Here is a 15,451-nt window from a genome sequence, read left to right on the forward strand (position 1 = left end):
TCAGCTGACACCAGCAAGCCAGGCAAAGCTGTGCTGAAGTTTTATTTGCACAGCAATTTTAGACTTGACACTGAGATCGGACTGCAGTAATAAACTGTAGGACTTAAGGGGAGAGTAGTAAAGCAAGAGTGAAAGAAAGTAACATTGCTTCTTTTTGCACTCTCCGTTGTGCTCAGTGGATATAAAGGGCATGTGCAGCACTTTAAAAACTGCAGTAGCACTCAAACAGATGTGTTCAGTGCTGTTTTACTAAGCATGAGGTGAAAGAGGAAGCAGGAGAACTACTTGTGCTACAATGCAATATTTCAAAATATAATGAGTAGATACATGCTCAGCTCTCATTCTCTTGCTGGCAACCCAGATGGGCACTGTCCATGGCTGTGCTGGTACAGGGCAAGGCTGATGGCAATTCCTGCATCTTCAGTATCTGCAAAAGCATTTTTGGTTATTAAATAACTGTGAGAGCTCGCTTTAGTGGAACCTATGAATTCACCCTTACTCAAACAAACTCAGAGCTGAACTTCAGACAGTGATTCCTAAGCAACTGAGGATGAGGGAAAACTTATTCCAACTATGTTGTCATTTCCAAAATTACATTCCATGCCTCAGAGAGCTGGTACTGGATCACTTTGCATAGTTCTTCACTGAGTCAGAACATGGCAACTGGCAGTCTGAGTGATGAATCATGATCTGATGGCAGCACAAAGTTCTCACAGCTACCCTACAGCTGAACTCTTCCAGATCAGCCCATCTACTAATGCACCTCAAAGGATTTCACTTCACTAACTCAAGAGTCAGACCTTTTGTCAGTGAATCATCAGTTCCCTTGTAAAGCAGTGTGTGCTACTTGTCCACATTGCATAGTTAGTAATACACATAAAGAGACTCAGGGAATGCTCATAACAAACACAGAATAAAAATGATTATACATCTAGATGCATTATATAATATATAATTTAAAATTTTATTTTAAAACTTTGCACATACACTTCTTCAGTATCCTCCTCTTTTGTTCATTGCACTGAAAAGTTTCAAAAAACACAAAATATATCCCTTTACTAAACATTTTTGTTCTTAGGTTACAAAAAGATTAACATTTCACAGTCACAAAGCAGAAGTACATTGGTCCAAAACATCTTCCTCCAGCAGGGTCCTTCTTTCTTCAGGAAATTTAAACCCTAGAGAGTTGTACAGCCCTCAAGATATTAAGATGAAGTGGCCATTGAAGGAAAGATAAATGTGGCAGGTATTAAAAAAAAAAAATCAAAATTAGACACCTATGAAAGAACCCCAACAGCAATGGATTAAAAAAAAAAAAAAAAAAAAAAAAGAAAACAATGAGCATGGAGGTGGAGAAGGGCACCCTCCTTCAAGTACATCACAGGTAGAAATACAGCAGCACAGTTACAGCATTGTTTGGTCACTCTCTCTATGACAGCCACATCACTGAGTCTTCATCTAAGACACATGGAGGAAAACTACTTACATACCTAAAATGTCCAAGAGGAACAACAGTTCCACACAGTTTGCCATTCATGTTTGATAGAAAAATGCTGAAAAAGTATTAGTACATAAAATTCAGCTGACATAAAATGTAAAATAAAAGGAAAACACCAATGCTGGAAGAAACACAGCAGATTTGCTCAAAGCATGTAGTGTTCTTTAAAATCTAGCAGAAGTTCAGAGCCAAAATCTGCCCAAACATCAAGAGCAGCTCCTCAGAAACATCCTGGAGGGATAGAGTTGACAGTACCTCACAAACCTCTTGTTATAGTTCAACATAGAAACAACTGCAAATGGAAATCCACTATTAACAGCAGATTCTGACCACTTTTCCTTTAGCCTGTTAGCCTTGTTGTTTTTTCAAAATTTATTTTAACAATTCTCTCTCCAGTGTGAAGCCACTGAACAGCAGTCCTCTCAGATAATACACTTTTGTGTTCATGAAGGAAGCATTATTTTCTTAATACACCAAAAGATGGCTGTGTGCCTTACATAATCAGGTGTAATTAAATTTCTAACCACCTTCATCAAATTAAATAAAGAAAATTTCAGGCTGTAGTGCAAGAGAAAAAGACTTGAAATGGCTATTCTACTTTCTACAACAGTATTTCTGGGAGAATGGTAAAATCTTCTTGCTTTTGCGTTTCTAGAAATCAGACTAGTCTAGGCAGCAGAAGAGAGTATTACACTGCAGCTAACTGGAACTCTTTTACTGGTGCCTTTCCTTGCCATTATCCAAGGAAGGACAAGAATTTGCCCAAATTTCTAAGCAGTGCCTGTGCACAGGCAAGGCAGAGCAATTCGTGTTGCTATTGCACTATTGTTTGTGTGCAATAGCAACACGAACGTAGATGTAACTCAGGGCTGAGGCTCCTTGCTGCTGAGGCTGTAGAAGTTTGGGATACTAAGGGAATTTGAGTGGCAAAAGCCAGAGCACTGCTGGCATCAGGCAGTAACTGACATGCCAGGGATCTAAAATTTGGACTTGGTGCCTAACTTGCACCTAACTTCAGTCTGAGGACACAAGCTGTCTGTTCCTAACTCAGGAGCTTCACTGAGCCCTAAAGCAACTGCAAGTCTGAACATGGCAGTACCCATCCTGCACCCATCTGAAAAATGCCACTGTGCACCAGGAATCCTCCCTGCCATCCGTGTTTTCTGATGCTGTGCAAAGTAATTCGGCCTTTAAAGGGAATTGGAAGTGCTTTTAATTATTCTTGGTTCTCACATAATAAATGACTCCCCAACAAATGAATCCTGCGTGCTGTTTCTGTGAGCCTTAGGCGTGTATATGTATTTATACTATGCCTTGAAGCAGAGCACAACTCCAGCTCAGGTATGCAAGAATCTCCCACCAAAAGCAGCTAAAAGTGAAAACCCAAGTATTAATGCATGGATCAGAAGTGTGCCAGACACTCCAGGGAGGCAAAGCACCTAAATTTTGCAAAAAGGCAAAACAAAAACCATCACAGCATAGTTTCAGTCACATACATCTGAGTATAAAACCTTTTACTAAAGTTCCTAGAATTCATTAACTGATGCTAATTGATATTAATTGTTGACACCATATTTCTGCCCTTTCCAGGAGAGGGGCTGACACTGAACCTAACTCAGCCTGGGCCCAGTTGCTGCAGAGAAGCTCCTGACTGATGGCAGTGCCTCAGATGAACAACAAACACTGTGCAGGCTGATTTACCAGCCTACCATATCATGCTCTGAGAAGTCACCTGCCAGTTTGCTCCCACCAAGTCATGCAGTCCTCTAACCCATCTCTTCAGGGGTACATTTAAAAACACTCCTGAATGAGAAGGTGCCTTTTCCATTGCCTTTAAGTTTCACTTTCAAATTTGGGCAAATGCTACGCTAGAAATCTATTTCTACCACACTGCACTCAGTGGTTTTATAGCAACTGGTATGTGTGTTGACACCATGTTACCTAACAAAGACCAACAGTGCATGAGCACTGAAATATTTGACTTGGGCCTCTGGTTAGCACCAGCAAGCATCAGCATTTTAGCTGTTTAGATGATTTCCCCAGATTTGCCAGCAATAAGTTTTTGTCAAAGAGGATCTGAATTACCAGAAGACTACACAACTGCATTTGCAAAGAGACAACAGGAGTTACACAGAGCATGAAAAGCATGTTTACAAGTTTATTAGGCCAAAAAAAAAAAAATGCAAGAGGATCTCTTGCTTAAACTTTAAAACATATGAAGGGCCATGTGAAATATTCTAGACTCCAAGCCTCTCTTTTCACCCAGATGCACACAGAAAAAAAGGTAAAGAGAAAAAAAAAAAAGGAAGAAAGCATGAAAACACATAATCAGATATGCCACTGATTTATACTGAAGCTCTAGAATATAAAACATCCACGTTCTGTACAGCTTTATCACATGAGGCACTGGGGAACTCATGGAATAGTTTTCAGGCTAAAATGACGCAGCTTGCTGCAGTGTTTGAGCTGTTCCACTCTCCACATTGCCTGCTTTCATCCTGAAACTCTTCTGGGTCTAGAGATTTGGAGCAAGAGCAGTTTAAATCCACCAAACTGTACTTGCAGATGCAGTCAAACACAGCATCTGGGCAGCTGCACTGCACTTGGGCTGCGCTGTGTTTACACAGCACATCATAAATTACAGAACTGGCGAGCTCTGGGCCACGCCTGTTCAGGAGAAAGTCTGCAAAGGGCACAGCATCTTTTTCTCTTTTGGAAAGGACACAGCATTTGTCGGCTCCCGAGTCAATGCCCTACAATGATGTCAGCTCCCTGTCTATTTTCTTATCAAAGAAGTACAAACCAGATGAACACCTCCACACCAGTGTGGTCTGGGCACAAATGAGGTGGAAGTTGATTCCTCAGCCAATATACCTGTCTGTATGCTAGAGCTTTCTGATTTTGTTTTCTCTTAAATTCCTGCCAATGAAGTAACAGAGCTCTCTGCATGGACTAGGCAGCAGGTTACACTGCAGACTTGCTCACTTGTTTCTCTCCTGGATTACTGCTTTCATGTCAGTAAGATTTCACACAAATTTTCTTTATTTAAATTGATTTATCACTGCTAAGAAAAGAGCTGCTGAAGCAAGGGCTTGTATCTATCACAGTCATCTTGTGATCCTTGTGCACAATTCTCAGTGCCAAGAGGACAGAAAGTTTTAAGCTGCCCCTTTCTGATCACCGAAGTCAAGCAGGCAAAGGCATCCCAAATAATAAATGAGGCAGGAAGAACTGAAACACCTTTGAAATAGATCACTATCTGTGTATCCAGATTGCCAATGAGAACAATACCACTACTTCAAGTAGACGTCCAACTTGAAGCCCAAAAAAATTTACTAAATCTCAACTGATGGAAAAATTTTATGGTCAGAGATCCTTTCAACAGGATAAAGCAGGCAGAACCATTCAATGAATGTAAATCTCTGATCCCAAAGAAACCACGGCCTCCAGGTAAACATCACATAAAGCTGAGTTTGCGTGCTCTGCATAATCATGGTATACACACAAGAAGAAATCCCGACAAGTAACTCCTCATACCAAAATAAATTCTGTCATACAGGACTGTGACCTATTTCTCCTGGACAACTTTGCAGGTGACTCTTTTAGCTGCAGTAAACAGGCATAGTCACAATGAAACCAATTTCAGTTTTCCTACTAAAATACAGGAGGTACAATCTACTGAAGAAGAGACAGGAGAGGAAATGGGGGCTCAAAGGATTACACAAGTTTGAAGTTGTCCATAGATAAATCATGAATACAACTTTCTGAAAGAAGAAAACTCTCGAGTTTCATATATGTATATCTATATTCTTAAATGAGATGTGACCCAAGCCCCCTTCTGAATACTTGGGGGTAGACTTCAGGAGCCTCCTTGGCTTCTGATACCCACTTCTACTTTCACAACTGAAATGGCTCTTCCAAGCTACATGGTAAACTGAGAAAAAAATTAATTCCCCACCCCACCTAGAGGGATGACAGAATCCATAATATGCTAGCAGCATTTAAATCCCATTCCTCTTAAGCACCAAAACCATTTCTGTAGGGAAATCAGAATCTTAAGGGTTATCTTTAATCATATACAGTATATGTGCAGAGCCCTACCTTTTGGGCAGAAAAACACTCCTCCAGCATTAGTTTTGACTAGATTACATCAACTGGAAGTGTCCTGGTCAGACCACCAAAACCTATTGTCTCTTACAGGCCCTTCCCAAAAAGATCTCCATCCTATAACCACTCTTGGTGCTCCTTTCAGGACTGTTTGTTCCCGTGTATCAAAGGGATGACGTAGACAGAGATGTCGTCTCCAGAGCCCAGCCTGTCGTTGGATATCCGCCAGCCCCGGTCCTTCAGCACGCCCCTGGCTCGCATCACCAGGTCCTGCGCCGCCAGCGTGTACCTGTGGAAAAGGCACAGTACAGCCAGGGAGAGTTGTTTCCGTGAGGAAAGGGGCTTTTCACAGCCTGCTGCCTGCCAGATTTAATATTGTGACCTACCAAGACACGCTTCCCAGTGCTTTAGAAGCAGGCAGGACAAACACAAACCATGGCATATACACAAAGCAACCCCTTCCAGTTCAGTGACAGCTCCTGAATAAGAATGTAAAGCTATTTGACAGGCACCACTTGATCAAAATTCACTGGCCATTCTAAGAGCCTGGCTTCACCCATCTTGAGAAAAATATTAAACACACTTACCTTAACAAATTGAGTTTCTAGTAGTAGTCTGAAAAATTGAGGACCCCAAATAACATTACTTGTTGAAAACTACACACTTGTTCACTTGTTCACTTCACACATCTGAAGGTAAACATGGTCAACTATTTCAGAAATTAACTGTATCAAAGAAAGTAGTTTGATAGCAAGTAATAGAACATAAAAATAAATCCCAAATTTCACTTTAAGACTAACTTGTCTGTTTTTCTTGACCATAGGAATGACTTTTAAATCTCTCTTATTCTGAAACTGGAAAAGGAAACATACAGTTAATATGATCAGATTAACAGTCCCACAGTTCTTTCACATTTATGAGTTCAATGAAAACTGTGTGAATGTGAGTGGTCAAGTGCTTAATTTAGTCAAATACCAAGTTTAACGTTGCTTCAAAACTCCCAGCCTGTGGTGGGCTGAGTGGCACTGGATTTATGGGAGTTATTTTTCTGTCCTGAAAAGCTACCACATGCTGCTTGGGGGAAGAGTGGGTGTCAGAGTCCAAAAGGTGCACAGACAGTGCTCTATCCTGTTCTCCCTTACTGCTTTACCTGCTGTTATTACATCAACACATCTGTGTACTCACTTAGAAGTGTCCTCTGAAAGAAATCTCATTATGGGTGAACAGCTACTGTCATGTGTTTTACCTCATGAGCCGAACACCTGGCCAAGAGGTTTTGAATGGGTGGAGGCAAGCTTTTCTATGATTTGATGATTAAAAATAACTGAATAGTTAAAAGACTGACAAGAAAAAAACACCAATCTGCACAGTTTTTATTAAAAATGTAAGTATCAACCTCCATGATGATGCAGGGCTCCAAGAACTAAAGCACACCTTTATTTCCAAAAGCAGAAAGGACAAGAAGGATTTGCATTTCAATACCCCCTTTTCTAAGGAGGATCCTTGACCAGAAATAATCTGCCCAAGTCTCATCTGTAGAAAGGGAAAGAACAATATCTCTGCTGATCAGAAGCACTCTGTGTGTGTTTAGGTTTGTCAGTTACCCAGGGCTCTTCTAACCTTAGAACTTTTCACCACAGAACTCCTTATTAAGTTCTAATTTCTATCACAGAGACTTTACTCAGTCTCTGGGGATAAAAGAAGATTAAAAAAAACCCAGTTATGTTTTGTGCCTAGAGTTTTGATGACTTGAACTCAGGGGACTCCTTTGAATCAAGAGTGGATATATTTGTGCTACTAGAAAGATTGCTTCAATGCAATGCACCCACTATTTCTAATGTTACTGAGTGATAAAATTTCCAGGCCTCACTAGTTTTGACAAATTATTTACTTTAGCAGTAAGAGAAGGGCCCAAAGACACGAAATCTAACACACATGCTTACATACACACGTGCACTGTCCACTGTTCTGAGATCAGTCTGTGCCACAACCTCGAGCCAAACATCAGGATGTAACAAGAAGCACTGCCCTTACTGTCCTAATGCAACATGAAATGGTGTTTTCTAAGGGGAAAAAACCCAAACATAGATACTTGCACTCCTCAGTTCTCAAATCAGATGCAGGGGTAAGGAACAAAAGGACTCCACGTGGCAAGCAAGAAACTGAAATATTTATTCACAGCATGATGCTGAGTTAATTTTGGCAAGAATTTATTTCCCAAGGATTTCTCGGCTATTGTCAGAATATAAGAAAGAAACACCCATAATTCTGCAAGAAAACTTTGCCTTTCTGCTTTTTCTAATTAACAAGGACTCTCCACATCTAAGGAGTATAAAGGAATGAGTATTGCTTTTGAGCATTTGGCTTTTGCTGCTGAATGTTTGGAGAGGGGAAGATAAAAAAAAGGAATTTTAATAAACAAGAAATTCTCTTGTAGACAAACCATGAAATACTCAAGAAAACCAGCACAATGAAGCAGAGAAAAAGGAACAGGTGAAGGCAGTAGTGAAGTAACATATTCCTCTCCTGTGCAGAGCTGAATTGAAGCAATGCTGTTCGACTTGGCACTAGAGGAGATAGGGTGAGTCTCTTGTACCTGGAGATGAATAGGAGCAGCAGTCCATTACTGAATGTATTATTCTCCAGTGCTGTGAAATTGGGATTCAGCTGTTGAGACAGCATTAGAGAACTGCTGAAGTAGTTTTAAAGTATCCACTTCCTCCTAATGAATAGCCTTGCTGGAATACAACTTTTGTGTTTTAAGAATAAATATATGGAGGCGTTTTTTCTTATGCCAAAGCTTTCTGTATTGATCAGTGAAAGTACTGAAGGAGAAATGGTGACAGTGGGAGAATCATGCTGCTGTCTGAGCAGCTTCTTATCTCCTCACACCCAGCAGCGGGGGAGGAGCTCCTCAACATCCTCATAAATCTCTAGTGAGTGTGAGAGGGAAAATGAGGGGACAAGAAATGACAAAAGGAAGGATGAGAAATAAAAGATTCCCAAGGTTAGAGGGTAAACATGCATACATGCAGCTGAAGGAAGCTGGCAAAGAGTCATAGTTCTCCATCTTCATACCTCTTCAGCTGATGTATGGACAGCAGCCATGGCACTGCCACCTGTCCTTCACTAGGAGCCCCCGTAATGTTTCCCTGCCACAACACCCTTTTTCATAAGAAATGAGCTGGCTAGGCAATCCAGCTCCATCCCAGCCTCTTCACTGCATCACAGTCCTTACATGGGAACTGTTCTCTAAACAAGTCTGTGCCCAAATCCCCTGAGGCTGTGTCTGCATGGCTGTATGAAGAGAGACCTGAGGACTTTGCTTAAGTCCTCAATCAAAGATGTCCAGACACATTTTATGTTTGACAGAATTCAGAGATTTTTTTATGTAGGCAACAAATACTCACAGTAAGTATTGCCAGGAGAGAGTCTTGGAAGCATTGCTGAGGGCTGTAAGCTCTTACCCATCAGGCTATAAAGTGACTTCTAATTCAAATGGGAGGAATATTGTTCCCACGAGGAGCTAATTATGTAATAGCTAAGTACTCTGCAGCTCTAAAATCATCTCTAGTTTTTTTTTCCCTCTTTTCTAATATGCTGCTGTCAGAGAATAAGTAGGTTATTGGGTCAGGTGGGTCCAAGGGCTGCTCCACAGGTTGGTTCTCCTGAAGACCACAGCATTGCCAAACCCAGGGTGCAAGTCTCCTACATTCTGACAAGTTTTCTACATCCCTAGAGATATTACATTTTCAGCTGATCACCTCACCACAGATTATGTCACTGCACCCATCACAGAACCTGACATTTTCTGGGATAACGTTTCCTTTAAACATAACATTTATAAAATGGCAAAGGAGATTTTTCTGTCACTGACTAGTGAGAGGAATGAATGCAGCTCAGTGCTACTGTAAATTCATTAGTTATACCTCATTTAGACCACTGTGAAATAATTACATAGAACCTCTCACACAGTACTTTAAAACCTTTAAATATTCTTTAAAACTAAGTAGCAAGAGCAATTCCACAAAGGCAGTTTTCATAAATATCATTATAAACTATATGAGGGACTGCTCTAATTACCTTTTGCGTGCTGGTGTGAGAAATGTCTTGCCATCACTATTTGTAAGCTTCTAAATGATCTGGCCCAAAGTTGTTTCAAAGAACAAATTTATTTACAATTCAGATGTCCATTCAAAGACCAGTAGGTCAAACACCAATAAATGTGTTCTAAGTTATAAACAGCAGGTTCAGCTCTGGTATGTGTGGTATTCACGTTGGCACAAACAGTGACTAATCCCCCACAATTACTAAACCAGTATGAGAAAATCTAAATCAAAACAATTTTCCTTTAGTGTCTCTCACTGCTCTGAGTATTCTATAATAGATGAAAAATTATTCACTTAACAAGTCAAAAAGCTTGAAGAATCCTGCTTCCTACTACAGCAATAATGGTGGCCATCACCATCAGCTTAGTAAAAACCAAAAGGAGCAAGACAGACACAAAACACCCTGACTACATTCACAACAGATGGGACTGGTGAGGATGGAAGGCAGGGCCAACTTTCCCAAATACTAGATGAGAATGGGAAGTGGGCAGGAAAGAGGCACTGCATGTTACCAGGTGCCTTTGCAAGAATCTCAGGTGTCCAGGAATGAGAGCAAAAGCACCACAGCACTTCTGAATAGTGTCAGGCAATAACTGGAAGATGACTAATGGGCCATCTCCTCCTACCTTATATTAATTGCATGTCTGCATAGCACACTGCCAGATACCCTGGAAGTGCCCTTAGCTGATCCTGTCTGATCCCTTCCCAGAGAGAGGGCAGACAGCTGCATGTCTTGCTGAAGTAGAGATGATGCAGGACTGTCATTCATACCACATCTTATCTTTGGCATAAGGAGTTGGGCAAAGTCAAAATATTCTAGTTGCAGCTTCATGATAATCATCAGTCATCCATTCTCCCGATGATTGCAGCAAAAACCTCTTTTTGCATTCCAGATTTGTGTCAGGGCAAGGAAATATTGCTGTGGAGTTATTTTGAAGGTGTTTTCTCTTTAAAACCCAAGTCACTGTCAAGATATCCATACTCAGTTATTTTGTTTGTTGATGAACAGGGTTGACCCTGTGAAGATGACCACTTAGGAATATGAGGAACAGCAAGCGTTTTGAGATGGGTCATGGCTATTTCTGAAACTCTACTTTCCACAGACCAACTGGGGATATGTAAATTCTCTCTTCCCCACTCAGCCCAGGGTGAGGGCAGAACACAATGGTAGACAGACCTAAATTCACTAGCAACACGCACTTCCCTTCCTGAACAGTCCCTAAGAACAAATAAAGCTCTTTCCACTTTCACAGTCCCATTTACAAGCAAGAGATTTCTGATCTCTGCCAGAATGTTTAATTCAGTGACACTGAACTCAGCAGCAGACAAACCCATGGAGCCTATAGACGGTTGTTTGGGAACTTGTTTGTTTGCATGATGGTATGTTTTAAAGATGGAAACTCATAATCTAAGAGGTGATAAATATAGAAAAATGAAGAGCATGAGGTAGATTAAAATGGTGAAATGAAGCAGGATCTAATTAAATTAAATTCAAGTCAGACTTTCCACCTGTTTTGTCACCACACCTGTCCTGCAGCTGGTAGCACTGAGCATCCTCTATGGAAAGTGGGTTTAAAGCTCACACCATGACTAGGAATGAGTGGGAACCACAGTGTGCAGTACTTATATATATACACAGTGGAAGAGAGAGGGAAATGTTAAGGATGTCCTTCTGAGAAACAATCTTTAGAGTTAAGAGATTGTCCAGAGAAGAGACCTGTTGCCATGTTCTTCCAAGACCCCAACCTCCTACAGTTTTCACAGGACCACACACAGTAAACAAAATGGATCCCATGACAAGATACTGTGATCCCAGACCTGCTCCTCTGAAGGTGGGCATTTCTGAGTTATAACAGAGCCCCTGCTCCAACTGCTCACATTTGCTACATCCAACCTATAAAAACATCTTCTTGTAAGTGTTGCATATTTCCCAAATGTTATTCATATCATACTTTCTACAAAAATACGTAATCAGAAAGTGCTCTTCTATGGAGAAGCTAGAAAATCAGGGATGAGCACGAACCTGTGGGGATCATCAGGGTCACAGTTTGGTAGAAAGTTCGTGACAGCTTCTGCCACTTCTTCATTTAACAGCACATCCCAGAGTCCATCAGTAGCTAGGATCAGAACATCATCTGGCCCATGCTCGTACTGCAGGAGGTCATAGACTCGCACCTAAAAGAAAAAAAACCCAGGAGACATTCATGAAGGAGGTGATTATCAGACCTGTTTGTGAAACATTGCTGGGTTTTGCTGTGAGTTTATCAGGTTCAGCCAGGGCACTGAAATAATCTCCCATGGCACTGACAGAGTCTGTCTCCAATTCAGCCCTCCACACAGCAACCCTTCCTGCTGCAGCTCAGCGTGGCTCAGGTGCTAACCCCATACAGGATGGATGCAAGCGTTCTGAAATCAGGCTCTAAGGCACTGTGCTGCTGGATGCCAGAAGCACTTGAAGCCTCCCACACTAAGCAGCCTGGCTTCAGTGCATGAGGCTCCTTCCTATCATTGGCAGGACTAGTCATATGGAAGCTGAATAATTTATTTGATGAATTTTTGATATTTTCTAATAAAATATTCACAAATATTTGTTTTCACTATTTGTCCAGATCCATTTAAGTCTGCCAGATTGCATGTTTGGAAATGCCTGTCTGACAGCCAGCATTGTATTCACTTCTCTAAACCTGATGCAGCTGCTGCACTCAACAGTTTTGCCTGAGCAAGTGAGTTGTTCCATGAAATGCAGAAAAACTGCTCAGTCACATGTATCTGTAAGGATTTCAGTAGCTACAGACCGATTCAGGATCTGCACAAAAGTGAAGCTTATTCACACTATTCAAATACCCACTGACTTCAACTCATCTGTCTGCAGCCCCACTCAGGCTGATCGCTGCTGGCACCTCTTAACACCCTGTCTTTTAGAACAACTCCCATCATCCTCTTCCCAGAGAGGCTTGGAGTGGCAGAGGCAGTCATGGTGGGGGTTGCTGCAAGGCCATCAGCTGAGCCAGAATGCAAGCAAAGGCCATAGAAAGTGCTTTAAAACAAGCCTTTAGTTTGGTGTAACTCCCCTCCCAGCACATGCTGTACTCCAGCTGAGAAATGCCTGAATTTCCCAGGTTGTGATGGGGAGCCATTAGGAAGCACCCACAGAGACCTTTAATTACCCCAGCAACAACCACAGTTTGAAACAACTGTAACAACCACGGCAAGGCAGACAGGAAGGAAGCATCACCTATACTGAAATTCAGAAATGGTGCACTTCATCATGCACCCTACTCCAGTCCTGAATTCCACTAACAGCAGTTAGTCAGGACAAGCACTTGGCATAAGAAGAAAATATGAGCTGTTTTATTCTTCCTCATGGTACACTCTCCCTTTAGGAGCTGTGGAACAGGCAATGCATATAAAATGCCTGGACCTTTTAATGCAATTAGCTTTTATGGGCCTTCACCCAGTACCAGAAGAAAAAAAAAAAATTAAAAATCACCTAGATCTCACTGCTAATCCTTACCAGCTCGACTTTCACTCAAAAGCACAAGAAGGTAATTTGTAAAAGGTAACCTTCACTTCATTATCTAAGGTAGCAGCTGAATAAAGAGTTTGGAGAAGATTAAATTCAAGGCAAGATACTCTCTCTTCATTAGAGCACATCTGCTTATTCAGACTTGAGTGGGAATACAGAAAAGGCTCCTATATGCAGCACAGCTCTCATCTCAAGCTTATTGTACAGAAATCAGTAGGTCTCATAGTCCTCGTCTCCCAAAATTTAGTTCAGCCTTAACAGCCCACAATTGGAACTCAGAAACCACTGGGGTGTGGAGGGTAAGTTGGCCAACACAACCATCAATATACAGCACATGTTCTGGTCAGATCTCTTGGGGACCAGCAAACACTTGAGAAAGCATCAGAGTTAATGCTCAGGGATGCACTCAGCACCAAGCCCCTGGCAGGGCTAAACAAGCTTCAAACATCTGTGCTGGGAAAAGCACATCCCAACTGAGGCAAAAGACACATTACACCACAGGAGCCATTTTTGCAGCTTAGGTGGGGAAGAAGGCAGAAAGCAAAACCATATGCATCACTGATTGGAATCCTCCTGAAACGAACCATTTTGTCTGACTGAGGAGCGGCACTGGGATGGATAAGAAACTTTTCAAAGCTACCTGCAGCCGGTCCACGGGTCAAAATGCATGAGCAACATCAACAAGAGATCGCTTTACCAAGAATATGGGAGTTTTTTAGGGGAATAGGAGGAAAAATGCATTCACTGATTTATTATGTAATCTAGGAAGAAGGGTAAGCTTTGTAAAAAGGATAAGCTTTGTGATCTGAGCACTTCAAGCAGAAAGGCATATGTAGAGAAGAAACTAGATGTCAGAAGAGATGCAGAGGACAGTGAGGTGCTAGACCAGTCCCTAGGCTAAGGAAAAGAGTGGCAAGGTTACAGGAAACAGGCTTGGGGCGACTGACATAAAATTGTTGCACACAAGAACTAGTTGGGCGTGCAACAAAACTTTCAATGAAATGTAGTTTTGTCTGCCTTCAGTTGCCTTAAGTCCTTTCCTTGGATTTCTTAAATTCAGCTGTAGGTGCCCCTAATATGTTGCTGACAAAAAAGAGCTAGAGCTGTCCAGTCTATTGCAGGGTCAGGTTATGCTCACAGACTGCCTTGTCCAGATGCAGAAAGTAACCAGCTCCTAACCCTTTTTCTGTCAGCACCTTTGTTCCAGTTCTTACTTGGGTCAATGAGGGTCTCTTGCAGTAGAGCCCTGTGAGCAGCATGACAGCAGAGCTCCTGGAGGCACACAGGCTGGTCAGCACCACCAGGGCACGTGGAACAAAAGCACAGCCCAGCAGGGCTCACTGAACACCCACTCCACATGCTGTGCAGCACCCATAGCACACTCAACACTGTACAAAAAACGTGACAGAGTAAGATGCCACAGTTTTGAAGTATGAGGAGACATGTGGGGAATTACCTAAGTGCCTGCAACAGCAATCAACCCCATAGCTCTTTAAATCTTATGTGTCCAAAAGCACCTCAATGACTACAATGAAAATGCCTATTTTGTTTTAATTTTTTTAAATTCCAGATTAAAGCTTCCCAATGACTGCCTCCTTCCTGTAGCTGTATTTCAGGAAAGAGTGAGGTTTAAGGAAAGATCTGTCTGTGACACAAGTTTGTGCAAAGCTGCTCACACTGCATTGCAGAGCCCTGCTCCTTCAGGTCACAGCTGGCCAGACAATGACTGGCGGTGCAGAGGTCTCCTTAACTGATGCAGCACCCTTGACAAATTTCCTAACAATGCCATCTTGAATCTTCAGTCTTTTCCTTGTGAACTGCTGCTTCTGCAGCCAGATATCAATCCTGAGAGTGCCCCACAGAACTCCTGTTCTCAGCCTCCCATGATGTCCTGAGAGCCCTCTCAGCAACTCCCTCCAGCCTACCAGCCGCTTCTGTGTGAAAAGCGAATTTCTCACTCTTTAAATTAATCTCTCTGGAGTATCAGGGCAGCCCTGGAAGGAGTCAAGTTTGGTCATCATACTTCTCCCATCCATGGATGGCTTATTGATGTAAAGCAGCTGACTTGTTAACTAGCTGAACTTGATGTTAGCAACCACAAAATGTAAAAACTGGAAGGAAGAAGCAGAAGAACCTCAGCAGCACTGCCAATCATGAAGCCACAGCAATAAGCATTGGGTTACCCTTATATCCTACAGACAGAATAATAAT

General features: G+C 41.9%; 1 protein-coding gene across 1 annotated transcript in view; it reads right to left on the reverse strand.

Moving 5' to 3' along the window:
- Window positions 1-936: 936 nt before the first annotated feature.
- Window positions 937-15,451, reverse strand: part of PPM1H (protein phosphatase, Mg2+/Mn2+ dependent 1H) — a 127,654-nt gene continuing 113,139 nt past the window's right edge. The window contains exons 9-10 of the mRNA XM_066319098.1: window positions 11,738-11,889; window positions 937-5,894 (exon numbers count right to left, since the gene is read on the reverse strand). Of these exons, the coding sequence (XP_066175195.1) occupies window positions 5,747-5,894; window positions 11,738-11,889 (300 nt within the window). The 3' untranslated portion in view covers window positions 937-5,746. The remainder of the gene's footprint in view (window positions 5,895-11,737; window positions 11,890-15,451) is intronic.

Source organism: Sylvia atricapilla, chromosome 5, assembly GCF_009819655.1.
Source record: "Sylvia atricapilla isolate bSylAtr1 chromosome 5, bSylAtr1.pri, whole genome shotgun sequence".
Lineage (NCBI taxonomy): Eukaryota > Metazoa > Chordata > Aves > Passeriformes > Sylviidae > Sylvia > Sylvia atricapilla.